The sequence below is a fragment of the Hemitrygon akajei genome, chromosome 9 (assembly GCF_048418815.1).
Source record: "Hemitrygon akajei chromosome 9, sHemAka1.3, whole genome shotgun sequence".
Classification (NCBI taxonomy): domain Eukaryota; kingdom Metazoa; phylum Chordata; class Chondrichthyes; order Myliobatiformes; family Dasyatidae; genus Hemitrygon; species Hemitrygon akajei.
This window is the reverse complement of record NC_133132.1, coordinates 97,439,533-97,445,532: the sequence shown is the minus strand read 5'-3', so window position 1 is coordinate 97,445,532 and position 6,000 is coordinate 97,439,533. Positions and strand designations below refer to the sequence as shown.

The 6,000-nt window shown below is 44.9% G+C and overlaps 1 protein-coding gene across 1 annotated transcript in view; it reads left to right on the top strand.

Moving 5' to 3' along the window:
• The first annotated feature begins 215 nt into the window (after nucleotides 1-215).
• Nucleotides 216-6,000, top strand: part of galnt2 (UDP-N-acetyl-alpha-D-galactosamine:polypeptide N-acetylgalactosaminyltransferase 2) — a 118,251-nt gene continuing 112,466 nt past the window's right edge. Inside the window, exon 1 of the mRNA XM_073056580.1 lies at nucleotides 216-417. Coding sequence (XP_072912681.1) covers nucleotides 322-417 — 96 coding nt within the window. The 5' untranslated portion in view covers nucleotides 216-321. The remainder of the gene's footprint in view (nucleotides 418-6,000) is intronic.

Below are 6,000 nucleotides of genomic sequence, written 5' to 3'. Positions count from 1 at the left end.
TACAAAATATCTTAATTATGTGTACAGCATAATTGGTGACTTAAATTTTATATGTAATGCCGAATTAGCTTTCTTATTGCAAAATGAGCTGCACGCTTGCGTTGAAGCTTTAGGTGCGGGGGGCTCTGGGCTTCCAGCCGGCGTGGGCGCTCATCCTCGCTGCCTTCCACACTCGCTTGCGTACCCTTTACCCCCTGACCTTCGCCCAGGCGCCAGCCTGCGCCGCTCTTCGCTGATGGATGCTGAGCGTCGTTTCGTCGCCAGTGCCGATTCGGCCTGCTCCTCCGACTCGGCCTCTTCCCTCGCACCCTGCTCGGAACTATGCGCAGAAAGTCCAGGATCCTGCTATGCTTTGCCTTCCTCTGGGTGCTGGGGATCGCCTACTACATTTATCTGGGCAACGGGACGAGCCGGAAGGTGAGGATTAATAACTTTTATTCATTTATTGGTTAAAACGAAAGCGCGACCGGTGGTGTGCTGGGCCTCGGCTCCCAGCCGACCCGGTGAAGGGAGTAATCTCAGGATCGGTCCCCGACACTCTGCCCGAGCCGGGCATCCGTCCTGCGTTGGTCTGGGCTAGACTGGCGTGCAGTGCAGCATATGGACACTTGGCGAAACACCCGGGGACGGACAGATGTGAACTGGATCGCCTGTGTAGGTGCTCGTTCGCTCATGTAACAGCTGGATCTGCAGTCTCCCATGCCTATGTTCTTGTCACGGCAGAATCAGCCGGTTGCTCGGACCACTGGGTCAGTCCACGGGAAACACTGTCAGTCGCAGGGACACGGTCAATCTAGGAGAAACTCAGTCGCAGGGACACTGGGTTAGTCCACGGGAAACACTGTCAGTCGCAGGGACACGGTCAATCTAGGAGAAACTCAGTCGCAGGGACACTGGGTCAGTCCACGGGAAACACTGTCAGTCGCAGGGACACGATCAATCTAGGAGAAACTCAGTCGCAGGTACACTGGGTCAATTCACGGGAAACGCTGTCAGTCGCAGGGACACGGTCAATCTAGGAGAAACTCAGTCGCAGGTACACTGGGTCAATTCACGGGAAACGCTGTCAGCCGCAGGGACACTAACTATGGGAAATGCTGGGTCAGTCCACGGAAACGCTGTTGTAGGAACACTGTTAACCATGGGAAACGCTGGGTCAGTCGCAAGGACAATGAGTCGATCAACGGGAAGCGCAGGGATGCTGGGTCACTCACATAAACACTGGAACTTGTAGACTGGGTTACATTGATACCGGAACCTGCATTCACCGAAGCACTCATGCGGACATTGAATCAGATATTCTGACATGGATGGCTGACAAATACTGGAATTTGCAGACATTAGCTCTTGCAGAGATAACGGGCTCAGCCAGTGGATCCATCACATAGATGGAACGTGCAGGCTCGCAATCATTGGATTGGAACTTGTGGAAGCTGGAGCAGTTACACATTTGCTTGGCTTTGCGAATAACTTAATTGCACACCTTTTTTGCGGGTTCTGAGCTGGCTGATGAGGGAACCACAGGGAACCAGATGCGGCAAGTGAAGATTTGGAGGTAGTCCACTCCTGTATGAAGGATCTTTGTGTGTTTCTAATGCATGGCCTTGGAAGTTCTCAATACCATCTCAAATGCCCCTTCTCCATTTTGAGCCAATGTGGCCCAGTGATTCCTGGGAGTCACTAGTGGGGAATTGCATTTTTGAAGGATGCTCCATCTTCTTGAATCATTTCTTTTTTCTACCTGGTAATTATTTTGAGACAGTGAAGCACTCACAGACACTAGATCATTCATTTCTATATCTAATGCAGCAGCATAGTAGTGTAGTGTTAGCATAACACTTTACAGCACCAGCAACCCAGGTTCAATTCCTGTCACTGTCTAAGAAGTTTCCACCCACATTCCAAAGTGGAATGGTTAATTAGTAAGTTAATTAGTAGGTTAATTAGTCATGTGGGTGTAATTAGGCGACCTGGGCTCTTTGGGTCAGAAAGGCCTGTTACCATGCTATATCTTTAAATTAAAATAATAGGCCACTGGTTGATGTGGTCTATTTGGATTTCTAGGAAGCCTTTAGTAAGATGCTACATGTGTTGCGAGGGTTTAAGCTTGTTTGCCGGGGGATGGGAACCAGAATGTTAAGTCAGATGATAGAGCAATTAGTGTAAGGTTAGAATGTGCAGAGAGACTGAGGGGAAGGATAGGTAGTGGATAGGGTATAAATGTAGTTGAATGGGTTGAAATGTGTTTACTTCAATGGTAGAAGTATTGTTGATTCCAGTTAATTGGAATTAATATTCCAGTTAATTAGGACACATTGGGACCAGTACATTTTGGCCCAGTTAAGCAGCTGCCTCTGTTAGCTGAAGTTTCATGGAAATAGTTAAAAGGTATAAAAAAGATGAACTACCATTCAACTGAGTAACAATTTATGTTTTTAAATGAAATACAGAACAAATTAGAACACCACCAATACCTCTACAGTTCTATAAAGTTGTGTAGCTATATAAAATAGTTATCTACAGAGAAATCTTCCGTGTTCTTCTGATTGTGCTGATTTTGTTTGTTTACAGTCAGACAGCTGGTGCAGATAATGTACTGCCTTCACACAATGCTTTAGACCACTGCTTCCTCCAAATCTTTGTTCTCATTGTAGTATTCAAGATAACTTTAAATTCTTTGTGATTCCCAACCTGTTGAAGTAATGAAATTGTTTAATTTTCACTCCTGGCATCTCCGAACTTAAATGCTTGAAACCGCAGTGAGCAAAACAGTTCCAAGTTGTTTTATTGCTTATTTTTCACCAACTATCAGTGACAAAAAATCATTGTTTTTTGAACATAAACACACACAACTGATGCTATTTAAAAGCTGATTTACTCTAGGCACTCTGTAGTGTCTAATAGCCGCTTAAGTGCATGTGACTGACCCTAGTTTGAAACCATTCAGAAACAATCTTCTGCCCCAATTAAGTGCTGAGTTTCCCATATAAATGAAGGGAACCTTGGTTATTTTCTCAATTTAATTTTTGTTCTTTAGGAGTTGTCCCGAATAAACGGACTCTGATTAACCATTGGCCCAATTAACTGGAATCCACTGTATTAAGAACAAGGATGATGGACTGAGAACATGAATCACTAATGGAATTAAGGTTTTGTGGCCATTACAGAGTCTTGCCTGTCGCAAGGGCAGAATTAGTTGCTTGATGTTCCAGGGTTTAGATGTTTCAAAAGGAATAGGGAGGGAAGTAAAAGAGGTAGGGGAGTGGCATTGCTAACAAGGGATAGTATCACAACTGCAGAAAGGGAGGATGTCATTGAAGGGGTTGTCTACCAAAGCAATATGAATGGAAGTCACAGGAAAGGAACTCTCGCTCTATTGGGAGTATTCAGTAGGCTCCTAATAGCAACAGAGACACTGACGAGAAGATCAGTAGGCTTGTTTTGTAAAGGCACCAAAGTAACAGGGTAGTTATAGGTAACTTCAACTTTCCTAATATTAGTTGGCCCTCCTTAGTGCAAAAGGTTTAGGTATAGCAGGATGCATTAGACGTATCCAGGAAGGATTTCTGCATTATATGTAGATGTTGACTAGAGAAGAGGCCATACTGGATCTGGTACTATGCAATGAACCTACACAGGTGACCGATCTCTTAGTGTGCGGTATTTTGGGGATAGTGACCACAACTCCCTGACCTTTAGCATAGCCATGGCCAAGGATAGGCGCAGATGATATGGGAAAGCATCTAATTGGGGGAGGGAGAATTATGATGCTGTTACTTGGGTAACAGTAACTTGGGTGCATAAATTTGGAATGGAGGTTCTCATGGAGATATACAACAGAAATGTGTTGGTTAATTAGGGAGCACTTGCATAGGGTTCTGGATAGGTCTTTCCCAATGAGACAGGAAAGGGATGCTAGGGTGACAAGAGAGATGGAACACTTAGTCAAGAGGACGAAGGAGGCATCTTTAAAGTTTAGCAATCAAAAATCAGGCAGCGCTCTTGAGAGTTATAAGGTAGAGAATTATAAGTTCATAAGAAGAAACTTAGGAGAACTAAAAGGGGACATAAGAAGGTCTTGATGAGTAGGACTAAGATAACTCCAAGGCAATCTGCAGTAACCTGAGGGACAGGAGGATGACTAGAGTGAGGGTAGCACTGTATGTATCTTGAGCAGAGAAGATAGTGGCGGTCCTTAATGAATACTTTGCTCGGTACTCACCTGTGAGAGGGACCTTGATGTTTGTAAGGACAGCATAAACAGGCTGATATGCCAGAACATGTTGAGATTAAGAAAGGGGTTGTGTGGGAGCTTCTGAAAAGGTATCAGGATATATAAGTCCCAGGACTTGACAGAATACACCCTGGTTACTACTGTGTCTGCTGTGTCTTTGGTCGTGATCTTTGTGTCCTTACTGGCCCCAGGAGTAATGGAATGGAAGATGGCAGAAGTTGTTCCATTGTTCAAGAAAGGGATAACCCTGGGAACTGTAAACAGGTGAGTATTACATCAGTGGTGGACAAACTAATGGAGAGGGTTCTCAGGACCAGGATTTACAAACATTTGGAGCAGCATACTCTTATTAGGGATAATCAAGTATGACTTATTGAGAGGTAGGTCAAGGAGGTGACAGAGCACATTGATGAAGAAAGAGTGGTGGATGTGGTATACGTGAAATTTAGTAAGGCATTTGACTGGTTCCCCATGACAGGTTCATTCAGAAAGTCTTGAGATATGGGATTCATGGAAACCTGGCTGTGTAGATTTGGAATGGAAGGAGAGGAGGAAATTGTTGACTTGTGGGGTTCTGTAGGGATCTGTTTTGGAATTGCTACACTGTGTGATTTTTAAAAAAATATAAATGATTTGATGAAGGAGTGGAAGGGTGAGTTAATAAGTTTGCAGATGACACAAAGGCGGTAGTTGTGGGTATGTAGAAGGTTGTTTTAGGACGAAGGTATATTGTATGCTGAACTGGTGGAAAAGTGGCAGATGGAGTTCAATCTGGAAAAGTGGTACACTTTAGAAGATAAAACTTAAAAACAGATGTACAAGATTATTGGTGGGATTCTTAGCAGTGTGGGAGAATGGGCAGATCTTGGGGTCCAAGTTCATAGATTGCACAAGTTGATAGGGTGGTTAAAAAGGCCTATGGTGTAATGGCAAACACGAGGAAATCTGCAGATGCTGGAAATTCAAGGAACACACACAAAATGCTGGTGGAACGCAGCAGGCCAGGCAGCATCTATAGGGAGAAGCACTGTCGACGTTTCGGGCCAAGACCCTTCATCAGGACTGAAGGGTCTCAGCCCGAAACGTCGACAGCGCTTCTCCCTATAGATGCTGCCTGGCCTGCTGCGTTCCACCAGCATTTTGTGTGTGTTGCTATGGTGTAATGGCCTTCATTAGCTAGGGGATGGAGTTCAAAGGGCATAAGATTATGTTGCGCCTCGATAAAGCTCTGGTCAGACCACTCTTGGTGTCAGTTCAGTTCACCTCATTATAGGAATGATGTGGAAGCTTTAGAGAGGGTGCTTAGTAGATTTACCAGCATGCTTGTCTGGATTAGAGACCGTGACATAGAAGCCAGGTTCAGTGAGCTAGGGCTTTTCTCTTTAGAGCGAAGGAGGCTGAAAGATGATTTGATGGAGGTATACAAGATGATAAAAGACATAGATAAAGTGGACAGCAAGTGTCTTTTTCTCAGGGAACTAGCTAGTATTGATGGGCAGGATGAAGATGCATCTCTACCAAAGGAAGTGTAAGGCATTCCTTCCCTCTGGTAGCCTTAGGTCACCCTTGGGCAAGGTGTAGCACCTGCTTAGTGGCCCCCCCCCAAAAAAAAAATCAGGGTCACATGAAGCCATGGGAGCTGGTGGTGGATGGTCATATTGGCAGGTGGTGCATAGCACAAATCCTCGTCATTGATACCAGTCAGCCAGTTTCTGAAGAGTATTGATAATGGCTGGGGTTACCCATCTTGTAAAGACACTGCCCAG